This window comes from Elephas maximus, chromosome 17 (genome assembly GCF_024166365.1).
Source record: "Elephas maximus indicus isolate mEleMax1 chromosome 17, mEleMax1 primary haplotype, whole genome shotgun sequence".
Lineage (NCBI taxonomy): Eukaryota > Metazoa > Chordata > Mammalia > Proboscidea > Elephantidae > Elephas > Elephas maximus.
The window spans coordinates 72,955,027-72,980,158 of NC_064835.1; the positions used below are offsets into that span (position 1 = coordinate 72,955,027).

Consider the following 25,132-nt stretch of genomic DNA (forward strand, 5'->3'; position numbering starts at 1 on the left):
AGGTCAGCGGCAGAGCCAGGGCCCGCCAGACCACAGACTGGAGCTGCTGGTGCGGCCACAGTGCCATGAGGCCTTCACGTGTGGATAATAAACTTGATCGAACACTTGCTCTGTGTCCAGAACACTGCAGGGATGCAAGTACACACATTATAAAGACATGGCTCCCTAGTCTCAGGATTAATGGCCAACAATTCTGTTATCACACTCTAGCTGAAATTTTTCCATCTCTAAGAAGGGCTAAGAGGCAACACAGAATGGAAGAACAGGGTCTTAGAAGTCAGACTGCCCGGTGTTCAAATTTTGGTTCTGCACTAACTAGCTAGGGAATCCTAGGCAAGTAACTCAAGCTCTCCATGCCTTGGTTTCCTCATCTGTAAAATGGGGATGATGACAGCACTTACCTCACTGAGTTGTTGAAAGGAACGAATGAGTCAATTCACGTAAAGAGCTTAGAATAGTACTTGGTGCAAATACTGGAAAAATATTAGCTGCTGTTAATGCTGGTGTTATTACTGTGGGTGCCAGTACCACACTACGTACTAGGGATAAAAAAATGAAGAAAATAGGTCCACTGTCTTGAAAAGCCTATCGTCTATGCTTAATGACTTTATTGTAACAGAGAAGCCAAGAAGAGCTCTTAACTCCCATGGCATCCACTGGGTATGTGAGCTCTGCCCCCAGCCTCCCAGAAGGAGTGAACAAAGCCGGATCTCCCCACCTGTGAGGAAGGCGGCCACTAGAGGAGAGGGGGCAGAGAGGTGTTAGGATCAAAGGAAGATCCTAACAGATTCAGAGATTTCAGCAACCTCAGATGCTACTTAAGATCAAAAGCTTTGACATCACTCTAAGGACCTCCCCTTAAAAACACCAAGCCTTTTTTACACTAATAGCAAGACTAAAGATAGACTCCTTGACTAGCTCAAATCCACATGTGCTACATTTTATAATGCGACATTTATAATAACCTAAAAGGTCCACTCTAATCTGTCTTCTTTCAGTATCAAATGAGAAAGGCTGAATGTTACTCACTTCAATCTGCTGAACAGTCAGGTCCAAAAAGGTGTTCTCATTCCTCACACCAATCAGGCTTTTAGGGCCTTTGCAGCCCATGCTGGTTCCCAAACCACCATTGAGCTTCACCACCACCAGCTTGTTCAACACAGAAGATATGTTATCAGGTAAGCCCCTGGCCTTGATCTTTTCATAGGGTTGAATCTGAAAGAAATATATATATATAGATAGATAGATAGATAGAAGTAATTCAAGCAGCTTTCTGAGGTTAAAGAAGATCAAGTCCAGGGCTATTTCCATGCTTCCTTAAAGAGTTTTGGTTTCTCTGCAGAAAGTCTCAACTGAATTTCCTGGAGCTTCACAGGCCTTTTTGGTTCAAAATCATGTACTTTTAAGTAACTTCCCTTGCACATAGAAGTAGCTCAGTGGTTCATGTACATTAGAGTAAAAGATGATGAAAAATTTATTGTCCACAAATGTTTGGTGGCGGTGAGAACACCCAAGTCTCTTCAACTGTTTTCAAGAACTCAGAATTCCCCATTTGCACCAACGTATCAAATGGGATATGCAAAACTCATCAAGTCTGTAAATATTTCTGGTGTACTGTATGGATCGGCTCCAATTCTGGAGAAGTATATAAAAGTATATGATCACATATTAGTCCTTCTTCCAAAGGAGGCAAAAACCAAACCACTTGTTCCTTGCCATTCTCCTCCACTCAGTAGGAAGTTTACTCTTCAGTGGAAGGGACGCAGGCTTTCCATGCATACTTCTAGGTGTGTTCGACGACAGAACTCCTTCCTTAAAAATTCAACTTTTGGGAATTCACTCAGGACATGACTGTTTAAAGCCCATACTGAAAAATTACGTGGTCTCATTACTCCAACAAATGCCCCGGAAGGGAGAGGGCAAGTGTTGGAGCTGGAAAGAATCCCAACTCAACCTCCTCCCTCACACCCTCATCTATTTCTGTGAGCAGGGAGCCTTCATCTCCAACATCTCTCATATAGGAGAGGAACAACAGCATAGCGGAGACTCACAATTCCTCTGTTCAAGGCAGAGGCATAAGCAAGTCTAAATATAGTAAGAATGAAAGCCTCTAAAAAGATATTTTCTATCCATTTATGAGACACATTTTGTTGTTGTTTTGCTTTAATGAAATAGGTCCTCAAAATGGACTCCTCAGTTACATCCTGGGGTGGGACAGACAACAGCTGGATGGTCTGAAAAAATAAAACCACAGCACGTGCTCAGTGAACATTCACTGTTTTTGTTTTTTCTGTGTCCTGTGTGTGATGATGATGATGATGATGACAGTGGTGGTGGTGGTGTGTGTGTGTAAGAGAGAGAGAGATGGGTGAAGCCTGTGATTGGGAAAGGGAGCTGATGAACTCACAGTGAAGTGGTCTAGGCCTGCAGAAACCAAAAGTCCTTTCTGCTTAGTCAGACAAACACGTACATTCACATGTCATATGTAGATTCCTGGCCACACAACTCTTGCTGTTAACAGATCTTTCTATAAAAACACAGTAGTCTGTGACTCAGTCTCTCATTTCCTCTACCCTGCAACACACTAACCTCCAAAATCTGATACCATGCGTGCAGATGAATATACTTTCTTGTGTGACGTCAATGCTGAGGAGTGTGAAGCACTCTTCTCAGAGGCTCTCCCCTGGTTATCACCCCAATTATCACTCGACCTGAATTATTTTCTAATGTGATAGGATTCTCAATCTTCCTGGTGGAATCTGCTAAAAAGCCTTCAGCGGCCATTTACATTCATGAACCAAAAGAGGGGCTGGTGACAGAAGAAGATGGAAGGAGGCGACAGGCCTGTTGGCACCACAGTCTTCCAGAGGGGTGCTACCTAAACACCAAGGACAAGGAGGACAGGGAGGCAGGAAAGAACACAGACCACCCAGGTCGCTTCCCTAACAGCACCTGGGCCAGGTGAGAACAATGGCGGGGTGATACCAACTGGCACCACCCACCCCATACACAAAGTGCCCAGTTGACATTCCTAGAAGGATGCTCTAATTTACTGCCATGATCATTTGTTCAGCACTTCAAAAAAACTCATCTACAAGTTGGAATTGACTTGACAGCACTGGGTTCTGGGTCAAAGAAACTGCTAATATTGCTTGGGAAAAAAATAAAAGCCTCTTTTTAGAAGGAAGAAATAAAAATTAAAAATATATAAAGAGAAGAGATTAAAGTCTAATTTAAGTGCCACACTAGAGCTGGAACCTTCTGTCACCTGATAGAGGAGCTTTCTAATCCAGCTGCTGAAATCAGCCAGTCTAGTTAAAGGCACGCCACCATGATACAATGGCTTCTAGAAGTCTATTATTGGGTAAGAAGAATTTCCTGGGCCCATTATATTTACTCAAAAGATGAGCGAATGAGACCAAGACATTTTAAAATTTTATTTTCCAATTATTTTTTAAAACCCAAGGATTTCTATTTAACAGCTGCTTTTCAATTGCCAGCAAAGAATCTAATATTTACAGAGGCCACACGAAGGTGTGAAAATCAACTTAAGTGAAAAGCCCTATTCATGCACTGTTTTAGGTAAAATTAGTAGTTCAGAAATATTTTTACCTATTTAATACTTCTTTCATTCATTAGATATTAATATTCAATACTTTCCTGAATTTCTATTGATACACTGAGACTAATATTTTTTCTTCCCCACAGGTGGAGAGACAGACCTATGTTTTCCATTCCACTTTAAAATTTTTAATTGTGAAACATCGTACATATACAATTTTATAAAATACATACAGTTGAAAAAATAAATGTGAAGGAGAAGACTACTGCCATAACGTAGAAGCCTCCATGTGTCCGTCCCTCCTCATATCTCCCTCTGGTCCCCGGAGGTAACTACCATCCTGAATTTTTTTTTTTTAACTCCCTCTATAGTTTTACGACCTATGTATGTATCCCTATCAATAATTTACTTAATTTTACTTGTCTCCAAAGCTCTTTAATAAATTGAATCCTACTATAAATTACCCTCTTATGGTCTGCTTTTTTAAGTCAATGTTATGCTTGAGACTGATCCATACTGATGCATGTAGCTGCAGTCCCTTCATTTCTCACTGCCAGATAGCACTCAACTCGTAACCACACAAAACTGTCACTGTTCACAGGTGATACAATTTTGTCGGTAGAGAATTTTGTATCGTGTAACTTTGTACATAGAAAATTCAAAGAACTCAAAAATAAATTATTAGAATGCAAACTTGGCAACATTAAAGATACAAGGTCAATATACAAATAAAACCCAACTGATTCTATACATAAATTAAAAAATAAGAAAATAAAATTATTTAAGAAGGTATCTTTTCTAATACCATCAAAAATACCAAATATCTGGGAATAATCTAACAAGATGTGTGCACAACTTCTACCTAAAAAACTTTAAAACATTTTTGAGAAAAATTAAAGGCCTTAATAAATACAGGGATATGTGAATCAAGTCCATAGACTGAAAGACCTACTAATGGAAAGATGTCAATTCTCCCCCAAAATGTTCAATGCAATCTTAATCAAAAGCCCGAGTCTTTTTGGTACAGAAATTGGCAAGCTGATTCTAAAATGTATATGAAAATGCAAAGGGCCAAGAACAGTCAACACACTCTCGAAGAAAAGCAATGAGGGGGGAGAACAAGCTAAGATTTTTTAATAGTGGCATATACGCTAGAGGACACTCCAAAGTAATGCAAATTTATCTAGAAAAGGGTCTATACTTAGTAATATATTCTATGGGTATGTAATATATCTGGGAGAAGGAGCGACGGTGCAGAAGACTCAAATACAGACATAAGCTAACAAATTCTATGGTAAATTGAGCCTCATAAACCTTATTTTATTCCATTCCCAGATACAAAATCTGGAATGGAATACAGAATCGGGAGTCTAAGTTTAATAATCAGAATACTGATTTTATCTGGATTTAATAAACCTAACAGTACACTCATAACTGAATTAAAAGAATAAATAATTTGTCGTCATTAGGTGCCATCTGGTCAGTCCTGACTCATAGCAACACCACACACAACAGTACAAAACACTGCCCGGTCCTGCACCATCCTCACAATCCTTTCTATCCTTGAGCACATTGTTGCAGCCGCTGTGTCAATCCATCTCATCAACCTCTTTTTCACTGATCCTCTAAAGCATCAAATTCTTCTTCAGGGACTGGTCCCTACTGGTACCATATCCAAAGTACATGAGATGAAGTCTTGCCAACCTCACTTCTAAGGAGCATTCTGGCTGTACTTCCAAGTCAGATTTGTTCATTCTTTTGGCAGTCCATGATATACTCAATATTCTTCAGCAACACCGTAATTCAAATGCATCAATTCTTCTTCGGTCTTCCTTATTCGCTTTCCAGCTTTTGCATGCATATGAGGTGATTGGAAATACCGTGGCGTGAGTTAGGTACACCTAGTCCTGATAATGATGTCTTTGCTTTTTAACACTTTAAAGAGGTCTTTTGCAACAGATTTGCCCAATGCAATACGTCCTATGCTTTCTTGACTGCTGCTTCCATGGGTGTTGATTGTGGATCCAAGAAAAATGAAATCCTTGACTGTCTTAGTCATCTAGTGCTGCTATAACAGAAATACCACAACTAAAGGGCTTTAACAAAGCAAAATTTGTTTCTTTTTTAGTAGGCTAAAAGTTCAAATTCAAAGGGGTCAGCTCCAGGGGAAGGCTTTCTCTTTCCAATGGCCTTCTCATCAATCTTCCCCTGGACTAGGAGCTTCTCCACGCAGGGACCCTGGGTCCAAATGATGCGTTCTGCTCCCAGCACACTGAGGTCCCCCCTCTCTGCTTTCATCTCTCCTAAGATAAAAGGTGGCACAGTCCCCACCCCAGGGAAACTCCCTTTACATTGGATCAGGGATGTGACCTTAGTAAGGGTGTTACAATCCCACTCTAATACTCTTTAACATAAAATTATAATCACAAAATGGAGGACAACCACACAATACTGGGAACCATGGCCTAACCAAGTTGACACGTATTTCGGGGGGGGATACAATTCAATCCATGACATTAACAACTTCAATTTTTTCTCCATTTATCATGATATTGCTGCTTATTGGCCCAGTTGTGAGGATTTCTGTTTTCCTTATGTTGAGGTGTAATCCATTCTGAAGGCTGTAGTCTTTGACTGACATCAGTAAGTACTTCAAGGTCTCTTTGCTTTGAGCGAGCAAGGTTGTATCATCTGCATCACACAGGTTAACGAGTCTTCCCCCAATCCTGATGCCCTGCTCTTCTTCATATAGTCTAGCTTCTTGGATTATCTGCTCAGCATACAGATTGAATAATTATACTGAAAGGATACAACCCTGACAAACACCTTTCTCGATTTTAAATCACGTGGTATCCCCTTGTTGTGTTAACCAACTGCCTCTTGGTCTAGGTACAGGTTCCTCATGAACACAATTAAGTGTTCTGGAATTCCCATTCTTCGCAATGTCATCCATAATTTGTTATGATCCGCACAGTCAAATGCCACTGCATAATCAGTAAGACAGGGGTAGACATCTTTCTGGTATTCTTTTTTTCCAGCCAACATCCATCTAACATCAGCAATGATATCCCTTGTTCCACATCTTCTTCTGAATCTGGTCTGAATTTCTGGTAGTTCCTTGTCAACATACTGCTGCAACCACTTTTGAATTATCTTCCACAAAACTTTACTTGTGTTTGATATTAATAATACTGTTTGATAATTTCTGCATTCTGTTGGATCACCTTTCTTTGGAATGGGTACAAGTATGGATCTCTTCCAATCAGTGATCTATTCCAAATTTGGATCTACTCCAAATTTCTTGGCATAGATGAGTAAGCACCTCCAGAGCTGCATCAGTTAGCTGAAACATCTCAATTGGCATTCCATCAATTACCGGAGCCTTGTTTTTCACCATTCCCTTCAGTGCAGCCTGGACGTCTACCATCGGTTCTTGATCATATGCTACCTCCTGAAATGGCTGAACGTTGACCAATTCTCTTTGGTACAGTGACTCTGTGTATTCCTTCCATCTTCTTTTAATGCTTACTTCATCATTCAATATTTTGTCCATAGAATCCTTCAATATTACAACTTGAGGCTTGAATTTTTTCTTCAGTTCTTTCAGCTTGAGAAATGCCAAGTGTGTTCTTCCCTTCTGGTGTTCTAACTCCAGGTCTTTGCACATTTCATTATAATATTTTATCTTGTCTTCTAGAGCCGCCCTTGATATCTTCTGTTCTGCTCTTTTATGTGATAATTTCTTCTGTTCACTTCAGCTACTTAACATTGAAGAGCAAGTTTCAGAGTCTCTTCTGACATCCATTTTGGTCTTTTCTTTCTTTCCTGTCTTTGTAACGGCCTTTTGCTTTCTTCACGTAAGATGTCCTTCCACAACTCGTCTGGTCTTCAGTTATTAGTGTTCAATGAGTCAAATCAATTCTTGAGATGGTCTCTAAATTCAGGTGGGATATACTCAAGGTCGTACTTTGGCTCTCGTGGACCTGTTCTAATTTTCTTCAGTTTCAACCTGAACTTGCATATGAGCAATTGATGCCCTGTTCTGCAGTTGGCCCCTGACCTTGCTCTGACTGATGATACTGAGCTTCTCCATCCTCTCCTTCCACAGATGTAGTCGATTGCATTCCTGTGTGTGTATTCCATTTGGCGAGATTATGCATATAGTCATCATTTATGCTGCTGAAAAAAGGTATTTGCAATGAAGAAGTCGTTGGTCTTACAAAATTCTATCATGTGATCTCCAGTGTCATTTCTATTACCAAGGCCGTATTTCCCAACTACCAATCTTTCTTCTTTGTTTCCAACTTTCACAATCCCATCACCAGTAATTACCAATGCATCTTGATTGCATGTTTGATCAATTTCAGACTACAGAAGTTCAAAAAATCTTCAATTTCTTCATCTTTGGCTTTAGTGGCTGGTGCGTAAACTTGAATAACAGTTGTATTAACTGTTCTTCCTTGTACGCATGTGGATATCATCCTATCCCTGACAGCACTGGACTTCAGGACAGATCTTGAAATGTTCTTTCTGATGATGAATGTGATGCTGCTCCTCTTCAATTTGTCATTCCTGGCAGAGCAGACCATATGATTGTCTGATTCAAAATGGCCAATGCCGGTCTACTTCAGCTCACTAATGCCTAGAACATCAATCTTTATGTGTTCCATTTCATTTTTCATGACTTCCAATTTTCCTAGATTCATACTTTGCAAATTCCACATTCTGATTATTAACAGATGTTTGAAGCTGTTTCTTCTCATTTTGAGTTGTGGCACATCGCTGATGAAGGTCCCGAAAGCTTGATTCCACCCACATCATTAAGTTCGACGCTACTGAGGGGATAGGGCTTTATTTTATTCAGTTACTATTAGAGACCAAAGAATTGATGCGTTTGAATTATGGTGTTGGTGAAGAATATACCACGGAATGCCAGCAGAATAAACAAATCTATGTTGGAAGAAGTATAGCCAGAATGCTCCTTAGAAGCAAGGATGGCGAGACTTCGTTTCAACACTGTCCTAGGCTGGGTTCACTAGAGAAGCAAAACCAGTGAAGCTTATAAATATATATATAAGAGAGAGATTTTTATCAAGGAAATGGCTCACGCAGTTGTAGAGACCAGAAAGTCCCAAGTCTGTGGGTCAGGCTGGAAGCTTCTCCTGACTCACGGAGCTGCAGGGGCTGATGAATCCCAAGATTGGCAGATAAGTTGCTAGCTCAAGTTCCAAGAACAAGGAGTCAGATGAGTAGGGGCCAGCTGTAGGATCCAGAGCAAGCAAAAGCCAGCAAGGTTTGCCAGAAAGTACACCTATATTGGATGCAGGCCACACCCACGAGGAAACTCCCTTTCAATTGATTGGCTTCTCATAACAGATCTCAACATGGAAGTGATTACATCACATCAGATCTCATTATAGAAGCTATTACATCATTACATAGCTGCCAAACCACTAAAAATCATGGCTCAGCCAAGTTAACACACAACTTGAACCATCACACAAGTACTTTGGATATGTTATCAGGAGGGACCCGTTCCTGGAGAAGGACATCATGCTTGGTAAATTAGAGGGTCAGCAAAAAAGAGGAAGACCCTCAACAAGATGGATTGACACAGAGGCTGCAACAATGGGCTCAAACATAGCAATGATTGTGACGATGGCACAGGATCTGGTGGCATCTCATTCTGTTGCACATAGGGTTGCTATGAGTCGGAATTGACTCGATGGCACCTAACAACAATATTAGAAAGGAAGGAAAGCTTGACATCGTGGCAGCAACACCATAATCTGCATCATCCAATACTGGCAAAAAGAGTTGAACATATTTTGCTCTTCTGCCAACCTTGGCTGACCAAACTAAGTCTATTTACCGTTACAGGTGTGCTATGTAGTGACCACAAACCCATCGAGCAGATGACCATACTGTTCTTGCACTGCAATATCAATGTTTTAAAGTTTAGCTGCCAGATTTCTAAACAAAACTGTGACAACTGCAATTTTTTCTTGTATCCCCAAAACTTACTCTATTGTGCTGATACAAGGTTTTGGCCTCATACTGATTTTAACTCTAGGCCACTTGGCCTTCAGTCAAAAAGTATATTTTTTAATTAAAATCTCCCCAAGATTGTCATCTTAAGAGCCTGAGTTTGCATTAATAAAAATATAATTCTGAATTACTTTTCACGTATTTGGTGTGAAAGAAAATGAGTTGATCCAAATACAACATTAAAATTCCAAAACTAAGTTAATAAAGGCTCTCAGGCACAGCCCTTGGCATGTCACAAGCACAAACACTTGTTTACTGTTGAGGTGGCTGCCCAGAATTCTCTCAGAAATGTTACATTTAGAAACTTGTCCCTAAATGTAGTGGACAGCGAGTTACCCTCCCACCACAAATGTCAAGGAACCGTGCCTCTGTATGTGATGCTTCCATAACACCTACTTGTTTGGCTAGAAACGAACCCTTAAAGCAGGTAATTGACAACAGGTCCTGTCAAAGAACTTGACTACTACAAGAAAAGGACTCTGAGAAGAACCATGGAGGAAAAGGGAAGAAAGTAACAAGGTAACGTACAAAAAGGAGACAGATGTCCAGAGCCGTCAGGTTAGCGCTGCTGTTAGAAGCCTCCTCTGGAAGTCGTTCCCTTATGTTCCATGACCTATTATGCCTCTCCCCCTCCAACACACACACACACACACACACACACACACATACACACACAAACCTGGGCAAAAAAAGGTACTGATCATTTGATTCCAGGATGAGGACACTTTTTGGTTTAAAGCTCATTATTTCAAGTTAAATGACGGCATAAGCACAGCTTTCCATCACATAAATCACCCTGGCATGCCTACAAAAGTTCTCTGTGTTGGAGATGCAGTCCACATCCTCTGCCAGGGGGCCTCATCGCCCACAAGGAGGAATCACACAAAGCTTAGTTTTAGTTCAACAAGCCCAGGAGATCTGTGTTAGAAAGCTGCTTAGCAACAACAGAAGTTACACTGGACACACCCAGTGGCAGAGACAGTTTTAGACCTGGCCTTTACTTTCCTTCTCAGCTCCCCAGAAGGATGCACAAAGCTTCGTTCACTCGGGCAAAGATGGGTGGTGTCAGACAAATGGGGAGTGCCATGCACTGCCGACCCGCTGGTCACAGTGCTGCCTTTGTGCTTTCCGTGCTAACTATCCCATTGCCATTTCTTGCAGACAGGACTAGAACTCAGTGCTCTCAGAAGAACTCTACTGCAACTAAACAAAACATGCAGAAGGGGGACCTCCACAGCTGAGATAGGGCAACCTCAAGGTTCCGTGGCAGAAGGTCCAGGGAAGGACAGGCCCCTCGTGTTCTTTTCTCGCTGGCAGAAAAGAATGGGTCAAATATCCAACTTCCTCTGGGGAATGAACGAAAGAAAGTAGTTGGCAATCTACTAAGGACCGTGATTTAAACAACATTCTGCTCTCTAGAATGTCAGTCCTAATTTTTCTGTGGAAAACTGAGATTTTTAAAAAGAGCTTTGAAAAATTGTCTGCCATAATCTGTATCTTGCCAAGTCTGCTCACAACTTAGTTTCCAGTTAGAAGAAAAGCCGAATTCATCACTCAGTCATGGACACACTGTTCCCATTAGCGGTAGTGTAACCCAGTTCTTGGTAGCATATTTGTGCGATTCCTGGAGACGGTGCCAAATGCCACAAGCAAGCTAACAGTACCTGCCCTGTTATGGTTCACAAGGGTATGATTATTGCAATCTGAAAGAAGAATTTTCTTTTCTTCAGTAAAAGCAAGTTTGCCCAAAAGAAACTGAGCTGTGCAAACAGTAAAACAAGTTTGGGAGATGTTCTGTGTGGACAGTGTGTTCCAGGAACCTCTGCACGGAGCCTACGTGCCATGTCCTGTGCAAGGCACTGCACACACTGCCTCTTCACTTCACATTTCTAAAGGCAACGAGAAGGAGCCCTGGTGGGCAGTGGTTAAGCACTCGGCTGCTAACCAAAAGATGAGCGGTTCAAACTCAGCAGTCGTTCCTTGGGGGAAAGATGTGGCAGTCTGCTTCCAAAAAGATTACTGCCTTGGAAATCTTACGGGGCAGTTCTCCTCTGTCCTGTACATAGGGTTGGTATGAGTTGGAATTGATTCAACGGCAACAGATTTTTCATTTGTTTTTAATGACCCAAATCTGAATTATGTGAAAGGTCCCACAGGTCAATTTTATGACAGAAAAATCAGACCTAGATCAGAGATTTTTTTCCATGAAGGAAGAGCTGCCAAATTATACATGCAACATTGTCATGTGGACTACTAACAAGCTCACCAACACCCCCTCAGCCACCAAGACACACTCAACTCCTGTTTCACAAAGAAAATAAAAGCTGTCATATGTGGGGATGCCCTCAGCTTTCTGCCACCATGCCCTCAGAACCTTGCTGCAACTCCATCCTTGTCTGCTCCCCTTCCTTCTCGTTACAGGGGGGAGCTGTCCCCCATCCTAATGTAATCTGCCACCAGTGCCCATCCCAAAGCCCCCATTTCATCAATCGTCCCTTCTTTCCTCTTATCTTCGGCCTCTTCCTCTCTACTCCTTTCCATCAGCATGAACGTGTTCAAATATTTGCCACCTGAAAACTAAAAAAGAAAACAGCACACACACGCACTCACTCATCCTTTGGCACCCAGGTACCTTTTTTCTCCATCATCTCGGAGATAAAACTTCTTGGGAGAGTGGCTACGCTCTCCTCTACTCCCGCACCTCCCACTCACTCCCTCACTCGCCACATCTGGTTTTCTCCTCCATCATTCATGAACTACTCCTAACACAGTCATCACCAACCTCCTGATTGTTAAATCCTATCAATAACATTTAATACTTCTCTTATCTGAGCTCTCAGCTGCATGTGATATAACTGACCACTTCCTAAATCCTAAAATGCTCAATTCCCCCTTGACTTCTGAAACACCACACTCTATTTTCCTCCTCTCTGCCTGATCCTTTAAAAACCCATTCTAAGTAGACCTCCTCCTCCCAGGCCATCAGCTCCAATCCCATGGCTTTCATCACTCGTCATGTAGTCCTTGTCTCTATAGTACCAAGACACACCTGGCTGCTAAGCCAGGATCCCGCTCACATGTGATCAATGACCAAGTCCTATCAGTCTCATGAGATCGTCTTTGCCACCATGGTCAGTCTCCTGCTCACTTCGCACCTGCACACTACAGTGGTCTCTATGGTCTCCCTACCTCCCTCCTACCCACCCTCCACACTGCAGGTAGCCATATTTTAAAAAAGAGAATTTGAGCATGTTTCTCTCCTTATTACACCCCTTATAAAATAAAGGCTGACGTGGCGTGGCGGACATTATTAGTTTGCCTGCACCCTCATCATTTTTACCCTTCCACTTTAGAACCCTGACTTTTAGCTGGCCACAATGACATCCAGGATGAAAGACTATATTTCCCAGCCTCCCTTGCAGCTATCTGTGCCTAAATTCGGACCAACATGATTTAAGCGGAAGTGAGTTGAAGGGTTTCCATGAACTGTCTTGCGGGGGGGAGAGTACCCTTCTTCCTCTCTCCTTTTTGCTGCTTGAAATGGAGACGTGATGTGATGGCTGCAGTTCCTTCTGGTGGCCATCTGGGACCATGAGGAGATATGTTCATGATGGCAGAGCAGCAAGATACAGAAGCCCAGGTTCCTAAAGAGCACCGAGCTACCAAGCACCATACCAGCTCTGGACTGCCTCCCTCCAGGTGTATTTTGTTATTTGGGTTTTTTTTTTTTTTTTTTTTGTAATTATTTGCAGCAGAATCTAATCCTAACTGGTGTGTATGGTTTACAAAGGCCTGAATTACTGGGCCCTTTCTACCTTCCAGTCTTTCCTTTCCTGCTCCCAACACATTTGCTCCAGGAACATGCAGTGTTGGGTTCTCCAACATACCAGGCCATCTGCTGCCTGTAGGCCTCTGCACTCTTCCCCTTTGTGAATCTTACCACACCAACTATCTTCTCTTCATCCTCCAATATACCAGGCCATCTGCTGCCTCTAGGCCTCTACACTCTTCCCCTTCGTGAACCTGACCGCGCCAACTATCTTCTCTTCATCCTCCAATATACCAGGCCATCTGCTGCCTGTAGGCCTCTACACTCTTCCCCTTCGTGAACCTGACCGCGCCAACTATATTCTCTTCATCCTCCAACATACCAGGCCATCTGCTGCCTGTAGGCCTCTGCACTCTTCCCCTTTGTGAACCTGACCGCACCAACTATCTTCTCTTTATCCTCCAGTATACCGGCCCACCTGCTGCCTGCAGGCCTCTGCACTCTTCCCCTTCGTGAACCTGACCGCGCCAACTATCTTCTCTCATCCTCTACATCTCAGCTCATACCATGGATTCTCAAGCTTATGAGGTACCAAGAACTTGTGAAAATCAGAAGCTAATAGATCATTTTTCAGAGAAGTGCATGCTCCCCAAAGAAAACATAATTTTTGTATACAATTTACTTCACTACATTGGAAATTTCACTCACAAAACAGAACTAAAAAAAAAAATTTTTTTTAAGTGATGCCTTATTTCTTGCAGTGGCCTCCATGGAAGAAATGACATGGTACCTTGAGAACCCATTAATATGCAAATAAAGCAAAAAATAAACTTCACCTCTTTCAAAATTGAATTTCAATGAGAGGGCTTCTGTTTGGCTAGAATGAGACATGAACACTGCGATGTGGTTTGAGATGGTGCCATGCATGACATCTTTAGCTGCTCATCTATTCTGGCTTTTCTTTTTGATGGTCACAAGTGCTAAGAACCCCAGCTCTCTCAAAGGTAAGCTCTCACAGCTTGCTCTGACAGCTGAATGTAGGCTTGTGCTAGGACACCGGAATTCCCCAAGACTCTATAGAGAGCTGAATTCTTGTGGTTCATATATTTCCTGTGTCTTCAAAAGCAATAAGGGAATGGATAAGCCAAATGTGGTACATATGTACCATGGAATATTACTCAGCCATGAAGAGAAAAGGAACCCTGATACATGCTGTGATATGGATGAACCCTGAAAACATCATGCTGAGTGAAATAAATCAGTCACAGAAGGGCAAATATATGATTCCACTTATATGAAACATCTAAAATAGGCAAATGCATAGAGGTAAACGTTTACTAGTGGTTCCAGGGGCTGGGGGGAAGAGGAAATAGGCGTTACTGCTGAAGGGCTACTGAGCTTCTGCCTAGAATGAGGTAAACCTTTTGGAAATGGACAGCGGTGATGCCAGTGCAGCAAAAGTAAGTGATGCTGCTGAATTGCGAAGTTAAAATCGCAAACTTTTTGTTATACATATTTTTCGGCACAATAATTTATGTTTTTAAGGCAGTAAGGTCATCCTGGAGCCCTGGTGGCACCGTGGTTAAAGAGCTTGGCTGCTAACCAGAAGGCTGGCAGTTCGAATCCACCAGCTGCTCCCTGGAAACCCTATGGGACAGTTCTACTCTCTCCTACAGGGTCACCATGAATCGGAACTGACTCAATAGCAAGGAGTTTGAGTTTTTGGAAGGTCATCTTTACTGACATCTGCGTCACTCACACAGGGCTACGCTGTCACTCATGAGAGGCTCACAGATGCAGAGAGGACACAGCACAGTGACCCATGGTGCCTACCCTTCTGTAGCGGCAGACCAGAGTGCCAGCTGCCATCCTGGGTGCTCTATTTGCATACAGAGCACCAAGACAAAACCTCCAGCACTAATTCTGCTTGGCTTAGAAACTTTATCTTCTGGAAAACATTTTCAGAAGGGGTTTATAAATAATGGTTCTCCTTTGAGAGCCTCAGCATGCACATAATGGATGAAAACCAGTAACTGGCGGCACTGAGAAACGTCTGAAGTTGCAAGCACATGTGAAAGGGATATGATGTAGCTGCTGTTTCTCCCATGACCCGATTCAAAGCACTGTAATAAACCACATCGATTCCAGCGTGAATGGCATCACCTGACAAAAACACTGCCCCAGTGCGGAATGAGGTGGCACAGGGCAGTGGCCGAGCACACAGGCTTTAAAGCCAGGCTGCCTGGGTTTGAATCTGAGCCTCCACCACTTATGAGATGCGTGATCTATGGCAAATCACTTAACTGCTCTGAGCTTCAGTTTTCATTTGACTTGTTTTTCATCTACTTCATTGGTTTTTTATGAAAATAAACGGCACTGTGCATGTAAAGTGCTTTGCATGGTGCCTGGGTCAGCACATGCACTCAAGCGCTGGCTGGTGTATTACCACATCACTGATTCAGACACACTTCACCCCCTCCCCCATTCTAGCACTTCTGAAACCAGGATGCATCATACAGATGGTGAGATCTTAAAATCAATTGGTTGCATTTTTTTTTCTTTATGGTACATAAAAGATACAACTGATAAATCTGATGAAATATACTACTGAATTTCTCTTTCCACTTCAAGTCACAAACCAGCTCAATGATCTACCAGATACGGGGCTTCACCCAAATTTCCCCATTCGGGTGTAGCCTGAAAGACTGTTTAAGAGGGGTCAACACTGTAGCCCATGGGAAATCAGGCCTGCCACCTGCTTTCAAAAAGTGTTACAGAAACACAGCTGTGCTCACCATTTACATATTGTCTATGGCTGCTTTCTTGCTACCACAGCTGGGACAAAGGTAGGATGGCCTGCAAAGTCTAAAATATTTACTATCTGGCCCTTTACAGAAAAGGTACACCAACCCCCAGGGTTTAAGAGAGACTTCTAAAGTGAGAAAAACTCAAGTTTTGACAATATTTCTGCCTTTTCAAGCCATGATTCTTCTCCTAAAATGGCTCTCTCCTGCCTGGTGGCTCCTCAAGATGGCCTCAGAAAGTGAGATCTCCCTTGGGTTCTGCAGGCTTCTGCTTCCACTAACAAGAACACTGCCACATGACAGCCCCAGGCTTTTCTATTACCTCATATTTGCCAGGAAAGCAAAACCAACGATACACAATGAGTGACAGAACTCAGGCAATTTTCAAAGCAATAGACCAAACACTAAGATTGAAAAAAGTCTTTGGGTGGGTGCACATGTGCAGGCACACACGCCTGCTCCAGCAGAGTCTGAGGCCACACAGCAAAGCAGCACCTCCTTTAGAAGCCTTCTGTGACCCTCATCTCTGAGTGGGTCCGGTGCAGCCTCCTAGCTTCAGAGGCTACCCTCTCCCATCCCAGAAATTATCAGACTGTCTCCAAATCGCCTGCTAAGTGCTCCGTATCTGTTGTTGTTAGCTGCCATCTAGTTGCCCTGACTCATGGCAATCCACTGCAACAATGGAACAAAACACTGCCTGGTCCTTTGCCATCCCCATGATCAGCTGTGGACTGGACCATTGTGATTGACAAGGTTTTTGATTTTTTAAAATACACTGCCAGGCCTTTCTTCCTGGTCTGTCAGTCTGGAAGCTCCACTGAAACCTGTTCAGCATCATTGCATCACACAAGCCTCCAAGACAAGTGGTGGCTGCATACAAGGTGCACAGGTTGGGAATCGAACCCAGGTCTCCCAGATGGAAGGTGAGAATTCTACCAGTGAACCACCACTGTCCTCCATATTGCTCATTGACAATAATGCTTATTGGCGGCATTCAAGTATTTCTTGACTAAACAAGTGAATCAATGAATGGGAAAAATAGAGCTGCTAATAAATAAAATCTATTCTCTGAATATTGTTTCTTTTCCTACTTTCAATAAAGTGAATTCTATATAAATTTAGAACGACTGCTGATAAGAAACCAGATTACCACCTCACATTATTTTAATTCAGGAAATAAAAGTATTGGATTAGTGCATGTTATATACAAGTGAGATACAGAAGACTTAAATCTAAGCCTTTTCTCTACATAAGAAATAATTTTTGTAGGACATAATGGTAGTGTAGAATTATAAACAATCCCTCTGAGATAGTAATTTACAAACTGAGCCTTGAAAAGTATGTTTTTCAAGAAAGTTCTTTTGTCTTCTCACACTTAGGAATTATAAAAACATAAAGCAAACTATCAAGTATATATTTCTATTTTGCCAGCTACTAACTTCCACATCTTTGTTGTTTTTAACTAATTTTAATTTTTCTAAAGTAAATGCTCCTAAGCTATGCGCAGAAAAGCACAAGCGCATTTTCCCAGCAGTGGAGGAAATCAGCTCCTCTGTTCATGCACTGAGTCCTCACGTGTCTAAAGGCGAAAATTTTTAAGTGGGGACAAGAACAAGTCAGGAATCTAGGCACCAATACTCTTCTCTAAACAATTACGCTAAATCAATTATACTATTACTGGGACCCAGAATCACAAAAGTCACTTCTCCTCATCCTGGTCTGTGCACCGCCCTCCCTCTCTGTGGAGCCAACCTCGAATGCTGCACACTTCGTTATACAAAGGCCAGGACGATAGCAATGCGAGTCCAATAACCCACGACTACCAATAAAAGGGTAGCTCTATAGTAAATATTTCTAACAGCAATTGATACAAAGAGCTAACAAAAAAATTCAACCTTACTAATAAATGAACAAAAGTTCAAATGGAAATTTAAAAATATTTTCCATCTAAACTGGCAATGTTTTTAAAAGCAGTAACATTCAGTGTTGTAATCAATGCGGTGAAAGTGACAATAAATGGGAGGTCTCTACTCAAATGTCAGCTCAGAAAGGCCTTCTCTGCCGCCCCATCTGAAATATCGCCCCTCCCCTACTCTCTGTCTCCTTACCCTTATTGAATTTTCATGTTACTTATCACTACTTGAAATTAAAACTTGTTTCTGTCGAGTCAATTCCAACTCATAGCGATCTTATCGGACACAGCAGAACCTCCCCGCTGGAGAACTTCCAAGCAGCGGCTGGTAGATTCCAACTGCCAACCTTTTGGTTAGCAGCCTGAGCTCTTAACCACTGCGCCACCAGGGCTCCTCCTTGAAATTACATTATATATTTTTTGAAATTACATATATGTATGTATGTATGTAACATTTTATTGTCCAGTATTCCACCAGATTTTAAGCTAGTTAAGGGCTTTATCATTTTCTGAAACCTGATGCTGTCTACTTGATTCCGACTCACGGAAATCCCATGTGTTAGAGTAGAAATGTGCTCCATGGGGTTTGTAATCTTATAGAAAGAGATCTCCAGGCTTTTCTTCTGTGGTGCTGTTGGGTGGATTCGCACTGCCAACCTTTGGGTTAGTAGACAAGAGCAAGTCATTTGCACCACCCTACACACTTCTGCTAATACATAACTGATGCTCAAAAACAGAGGGTGCAAATTGGTATATTCTTTCTGCAAAGCAATGTGAAAATCTGTAACAAGTCTTTAAAAGTTCCTATCTCTGAAAAAAACACAATTTCTGGAAATTTATTCTTAGAGAATAATTCAGAGATGTAAAGATTTGCAATTAAGTACATTCATCACAATGTTCTCATAACAAAAACCAGATTCAATCTGCATGTCCAGCAAGAGTAGAATCCCAAGAAGTAACACACACCAACATACTTATACAAACACTCAACACTCACAACCCCATCCCTACTAAAATATTCCAGTGATGAGTTGGATTCACTGTTCTATCTCCTACCACCAAAAAGTTAAGAAAACTATTTGATTTCCAAAGCCCTGCCATGCTTAATGATAGATGATTAAATTAGATATCAAGCCTATAATGGTCATCATCAACCTCACAATTGTGCCTAACAGACAGTAAGTTTGCAGATGTGGTCCCTACCTACCTTTTCTAGCCTCATCTCCTACTCATCTCCATTCTTACTCACCAGCAGTACTACAAAAACTGGAGTTCCTGGAATATCTTCTGAGCTCACGTACCTTTGGGCCTTTGTACATTGTGTTCTCTTATTCTAGAATGTTCTCCCCTGACTTTCTCAGCTCTACCATCACCTCTTCATCCCTGACTTAGTTAGGACTTCTCTGACACCGGAAACCCTGGTGGTGTAGTGGTTAAGTGCTACAACTGCTAACCAAAAGGCTGGCAGTTTGAATCCACCAGGCGCTCCTTGGGAACTCTATGGGGCAGTTCTACTCTGTTCTATAGGGTCACTATGAGTGGCAATTGACTTGACAGCAACAGGTTTTTTGGTTTTCTCTGACACCTATGAGTAGGAATCGACTCGACGACAACGGGTTTGGTTTTTTCTCTGACACCCCAAGTGCTCCTTCACCCACTACACTTGGTATATATGCCAGAAATCCACTTATCTAAAATGTCCCAGAGAGGCAGACAGTCATTGAATTTAAAGAAGAAAAAAAAAAAAAAAAAAAAGGTAAGTTCAAACACAGAAAATCATGAAAAAATTTTAGATACAAAAAATATTTTAAATTTTTACAAATAAATGTACATTCATTCATAAAGTCCTTTTCCTTGGGTATGGGATGGATCTGCTGACCAGAGCTCTGTGTCATCTTTCTTATGTAAACCACACCAGTAATATGCCGCCTGTAATTTCTAGTTTGATTTGCTCAAAGTGGACCGAAGTGTGAATTTAGATTTATATGATTTTTCCATTCTTTCACAGTTGTCTTACCCACATCTAACACGATTTTTTTTTTTTTGCTACTCATCTTTAATTTTCTCAAAGTACTCAACTCAGTTTTCATAGAAATAACTTTTTTTTTTTACCCATTTCATCAGTTTATGTAAAATTTAACTATGTCATTACAACAAATATAACTGGCATAAACAGGTTTGGGAACAAAAACAATTGACTTATAGTGAGCAAACCACTTGACTAGCGGGAGACCTTATGCATACTAAAAAGTACACTCAAGCATTCAGAGAGGATAGAAAACACCAGTTAATCTCTCTAATTGGTTAGGTGGAAGCCAGTTAACCAAGTGCTTCTCAAACTACTGTGTGCAAACATTTCCCCTCTAAACCAAAGCTTCGAAAGGGTTTGCTATTGCGTACCTGTTTTATTGATTCCCTTAGCCTGTCAGACAGCTGGGTAAAGCCTGGGGCAGCAACGACTCCCCTTCTCCCAGTTAAGCTTATTTCTATGTGTGCCATTACATGGGAAGCTGGGCAATAGTGTATAAAATTGTAAGCTCTTTCAGAGCAGTGACTGTCTTTATTTCTGTATCACCAGTAATTAAAATATCTGGTACATAGTGGGTATTTGATAAATTTGTAGAATAAAAATAATGAATAAAGGAGACCCCCATATCCACATTTGGTTAACCAGAAAAAGACCTCAGCCACTGAGATGTGACTGCTAAGGTTAAGCCTGGATCAGGAGAGAAGTGTTGTGAAATTAAGTTTTTAAAATTATCTTGTTTACCCATTTATGCTTTATCTCCTGCTAGAATGAAGCTCCATGAGTGCTGGGCCCTTGTCTATCTTGTTCACCTGCAGCCCTTTGCCTAATAAATTCCCAGCATGTAGTATCTAATCACTAAATATTTGTCAATGTGCTGGAAGAACATCAAGGAGAAGCCAAAGTATTTTAGGCTCTAAAGGAAGGCCGGAAACCCTGGTGGCGTAGTGGTTAAGTGCTACAGTTACTAACCAAGAGGTCGGCAGTTTGAATCTGCCAGGCGCTCCTCGGAAACTCTATGGGGCAGCTCTACTCTGTCCTATAGGGTGGCTATGAGTCAGAATCAACTCCACGGCAGTGGGTTTTTTGGTGGTAAGGAAAGGAGTGGAGCATCACTCTATTCAAAGCATTCTAGTTAGGGAAAGATGGTGAAATGATTGGAAAGCCATGCTTTAAAGACTTTCAAGTTCCTTTCAAACACTGATGGCAACTGGTGACTGTTCCACAACATACCGTAGTGATTAAGAGTCTAGGCTCTGGCAGATGTGGGTCTAAATTCTGGCTCTGCCACTTATTAGCTAAGTATACTGTGTGGATAACTCAGACCCTCTCTGACAGACTGAAGAGTCTTCCATAGTGAAGCATGGAAATAGCCAGAGTTGCCTGAGGATCATATGAGGAAATACATGCAGAAAGCTGAGAACATGCCTGTCATATTAGTGCTGCTACTGCTATGACTACTGTTGTGGTTAAGCACATACGGCACACCACATTCTAGGCATTAGAAATAAAGACAGGTCTGCATACCCTGAAGAGCTCCTTACTGTTACTAAAAGATACTACAGAACCTGGTCTCTAAAGCCTGACTGCGTGGGGTCATAGTCAAGCTCTGCCTTAGGCAAGTTACTAACCGTGAACTTCAGTTTTCTGTTGTAAAATGAGCACAGTAATAATGCCTATTCTCCAGATCTGTTGTGATTATTAAATGAGATCATGAACACAAAGCATTCAGTAGAATGACTGGCACATAAGTACCCAAATAAAAGCAATAATCATTAACAAGTCCCTGCGTGGCACAAACGGTTAAGTGCTGGACTACTAGCCAAAAGGTTGGCAGCTCAAACCCACCCAGACACACCTTGGAAGACAGCCCCAGTGATCTGCTTCCGAAAAGTCACAGCCTTGAAAATCCTGTGGAACAGTTCTACTCTGTACACCTGGGGTCACCATGAGTCGGAATTGACTCGAAGGCAACTAACAACAACAATGTAGAAAACAGAGCTTTGCGATCATAAGTTTTTACAAATTTAAAGCTTTGCTTGATAAAAAAACATCTTTTGGGCTGGTGTCTATTTCATGTTATTTTGAAACATGTGGCTGCTTTCCAAGCTCCTGAGGGCTTTAGGACTATGAATGATGGAGACACTTGACTTAAACAAACCTGTCTATAAATAGAAATCTTTGTTTAATGACCTACTTTCACTTTTCTCCATAGCTAGTCCAGTTACTGGTACCATTCTGGCACTTACGTGGTTCTTCTAAGCAATCTTTTATGCATCTTCAGTTTTGAGCTTCGAAGAAAAATTTCACCAGCACTTTCAGTCATTATTTTGGGCTTCATTTGACTCATAGGGAAGTTAAAAATGGGATACAGATAGCAAAAATCAGCTTGGAAAGCTTCATAATGTTTCTACTTAAAAACACAGTGCAACTATCTTTACAATTTTTCTGTAAATCTAAAAGTACTCTAAAAAAAGTTTAATTTGAAACATATAAGCCGCGTCTCACTTATTCAATTCTCATGTGTTTATCTACTTATAAACCCATTGCCGTTAAGTCAATTCCGACTCATAATGACCCTTTAGGGCAGAGCAGAACTGCCCCCAAAGGGTGTCCAAGGAGGAGCTGGTGGATTCAAACTGCCGACCTTTCGGTTAGCAGCCATAGCTTGCCGTAGTTCTTAACCACTGTGCCTCCAGGGCTTCTGGTTACCTACTTACAGCATTTTGTTTTTTACTCTTGAAATTTCTGGCTCTTAAACTGCCATACCTACTGCACTTCCATGAAAAACTTAGCCATTTCCAAAATGCTGAGAAGATATAAAATTATAATACTCTCATTTAACAGCTACGTACTTTAAACCTGATAGACTGAACAGATGACAAAAAAAGAGATGAAAGAACAGGAAGGAAACTTGGATGAAGACAAAAACAAAACAGGGTGCTTACAGAATAGCAAATGAGCCTGTAAGTAGGAGGTAACTATGAAGAGAAAGGTACCAAATACTCCCTAAACCCTACTGTAATCTAGAATTTTTACAGAAATTCTAGGAAGCTCAAAGCCTTTGCAAAAGACAAAAGTAATATATAAAAGGTTAAAAAAAAAAAAAAAGCAAGCAGTAAAAACAGGTATTTATTTAAACCAGCTGATATACAGTCAGTTCCAATTCATGGAGATCCATGTGCGTAACCGTGCGCCACAGGGTTTTCAATGGCTAGTTTTTCAGAAACAGATTGCCAGGCCTTTCCTCTGAGGTGCCTCTGGGTGGACTCAAACTGGCTGAGCAGCTAATTGTTTGCACCATACTATTCATCCTTTTATTGTATAGAAGTCAGCTGAAATTGTAACACTAGTCAACCTTGTGAGGAATTTGGCCTGTATCCTTATCAGCTAAGGTGGTAGCTTCCAAAGGGCATTCTCTCTTAATGTGGATTAGAAAAAATTAAGGTATATGAACCAGAGAGTTGAAAAACAAATGCTAAGAGATGTGAGGTCCAAAGGTCTGCCTGATTATGTTACAATGGTGAGTAGGGCCAGCTCCTTACTAAAATCTCCTAGCATCTCCACATGCCAACACTCCTGCTGGCCTAAACGTGGACAAGAAAAGCTTCAAAATAATCCTAATTCGCTGAAAACTAAAACCGAAACATCATCCTGTTCATGCTCGATACCACCTCTGAACACCGAGATACCGCACAGCCAGTATTTACAGCAGTGTCAACGCTGTTAGTTTAATCATATACTATGTTGTTAAGCAAATGTTTGCACAAACAGAGAAGGTGCACGTTATCTGTGTAAAAATATGGTACTTCACATTTTGGGGGCAGCCCTGAAGAAATGAAGGTGGGACAGGGGGAAAAGGCCAGGGACTGTAAAAAGAAAGTTCTTTGGAAGGTTAAAGGGCAGGTGTGGCGCCTAGACAAAAGGCTAAGGTAAAGGCCACCTGAGATAAACTGAGGAGGCCAGGCTGACCTCTTGCTTATGAGAAATCTGAATGAAGTGAAAACAAGGTTTTAAAAAATACACAATTGCTTAGTTTGTGTGTTTAAGGGAAGAGTTAAAACGGGAACCAGAGTCCAGTAACGGTTTAAGAATAAGTATATTTTAAAGATGAGTCCCTGGGTGGTGCAAGTAGTTTGTGGTCAGCTGCTAAACTATACATTGGCAATTTGAATCTATCCAGTGGCTCCACAGAAGAAAGGCCTGGCAATCTGCTTCTGTGAAGATGACGGCCCAGAACCCTACGTGCCAGTCCTACTCTGTAACACGTGCAGTCAGCATGAGTCAAAATCTACCCTACTGCGACGGGTTTTGGGTTTTCTATATCTTAAAGGGACACAAGGGAATTTTGGGGAATGATGGAAAAGTTCTGTATCTTGATTGTGGTGGTAGGTGCCAAACTCGTAAAACTGTACAATAAACTGTACAATAAAAAGGGTGAGTTTTACTGTATATAACTATACCTCAATAACCCTAACATGAAAAAAATAAAAGCTCTTAACGACTAAAATCCTGATTAACCTTATAAGGTTTATTTATCACAACTAAAAAATTAAACAAAAATAAGTGTAATCTTCACTAACTGGGTGAGTTCTATGTTTAAAAAATCTAAACGACTGTTTGGGATCTATAATGAAACATGGTTTTTAGATTCTATTCCAATCTTCCACTACTAATGTCTCTCTTAAATGAAAATTATACTTTCTGACATTCCCCATGTAACCCACCCAGGGAAGAGGCAGATTCTCGGCCAGTGAATGGGAGCTGCAGTGGCAGGGAGACAGACTCAGCCTCTGGCCCCCTCTAGGCCCCTCTCTTGGCTCTAGACTTGGAGAAGTAGACAAGCCCAGCATACACTCCACCACTGGAGCACAAATTATATGCTATAAGCTGACTATTTCTAGACTCCTACTATTCTCGAAACTTATTTTTCTTAGATTATCTTCCCCTTCTCAGAAAAGCCTTGCTTCAAGGTCACCTCAGCAGTCTACCTTAATGCCAGCAAGTCAGA

General features: G+C 41.5%; 1 protein-coding gene across 4 annotated transcripts in view; it reads right to left on the reverse strand.

Moving 5' to 3' along the window:
• The window catches only part of UGP2 (UDP-glucose pyrophosphorylase 2), a 55,134-nt gene that overhangs the window by 7,251 nt on the left and 22,751 nt on the right, over window positions 1-25,132 (reverse strand). For all 4 annotated transcript variants that reach the window (XM_049857585.1, XM_049857584.1, XM_049857586.1 and 1 more), the window contains exon 4: window positions 1,030-1,215. In XM_049857585.1, the coding sequence (XP_049713542.1) occupies window positions 1,030-1,215 (186 nt within the window). The remainder of the gene's footprint in view (window positions 1-1,029; window positions 1,216-25,132) is intronic.